At 71.4% G+C, this 577-nt stretch overlaps 1 protein-coding gene across 1 annotated transcript in view; it reads right to left on the minus strand.

Moving 5' to 3' along the window:
• Positions 1-298, minus strand: part of KIAA1522 (KIAA1522 ortholog) — a gene marked incomplete at its 3' end in the record, with an annotated part of 5,708 nt that extends 5,410 nt beyond the window's left edge. Inside the window, exon 1 of the mRNA XM_017736106.1 lies at positions 124-298. Within this exon, the coding sequence (XP_017591595.1) occupies positions 124-180 (57 nt within the window). The remainder of the gene's footprint in view (positions 1-123) is intronic.
• Between the last annotated feature and the right edge of the window lie 279 nt (positions 299-577).

Genomic DNA, 577 nt, shown 5'->3' on the forward strand with positions numbered 1-577 from the left:
GCTGCGTGTGGGCGAGCACGCCGTGCCGGCCCGGGGTGGGGGGGTGTCCCGGCGGGCAGGGGTTGTGTAAGGACAAGGCTCTGCTCCTTCCCTTCCTCCCTCCCTCCCCTCTGCTCCCTCAGCCTTCTTCTTGAAGAAAGCCAGAAGCGACGAGAGGTTCCTGCCCATGAAAACCACCATGGTGGCCGGGGAGAGGGTCTGCTCCCCAGGGAAGGGGGGCTCCGCCGCCCCCCGAGGAGGCTCAGCCTATTGTGCCGAGGCGACTCTCACCCGGCGTGTGCCGGCGGGGCGGATTCCGGCGGCCCCCAGCTCCCTCCCTCCCTCCGTCCTCATCCGCACGGGCGGGAGGATGCTCGGCCAGGCGAAGACGCTCCGGCGCAGCTGCTTGTGAGCAGGGAGAGCAGGGAGCAGCCTGACCCGGGGACGGCTGCGCGGTGGCAGGAGGGGACAGTCCCAGCTGCGCCCACCGCGCTCCTCGGCCGCGGCAGAAGGAAAGAAGGGGCCCCTCCTCTGGCCTCCGGCTCGCTCCCCCCGGCCCTCCCGCCTCCTCCCACGCACGACACAGACCACAGGGATC

The sequence above is a fragment of the Corvus brachyrhynchos genome, unplaced genomic scaffold, assembly GCF_000691975.1.
Source record: "Corvus brachyrhynchos isolate BGI_N302 unplaced genomic scaffold, ASM69197v1 scaffold65, whole genome shotgun sequence".
NCBI classification, from domain to species: Eukaryota; Metazoa; Chordata; class Aves; order Passeriformes; family Corvidae; genus Corvus; species Corvus brachyrhynchos.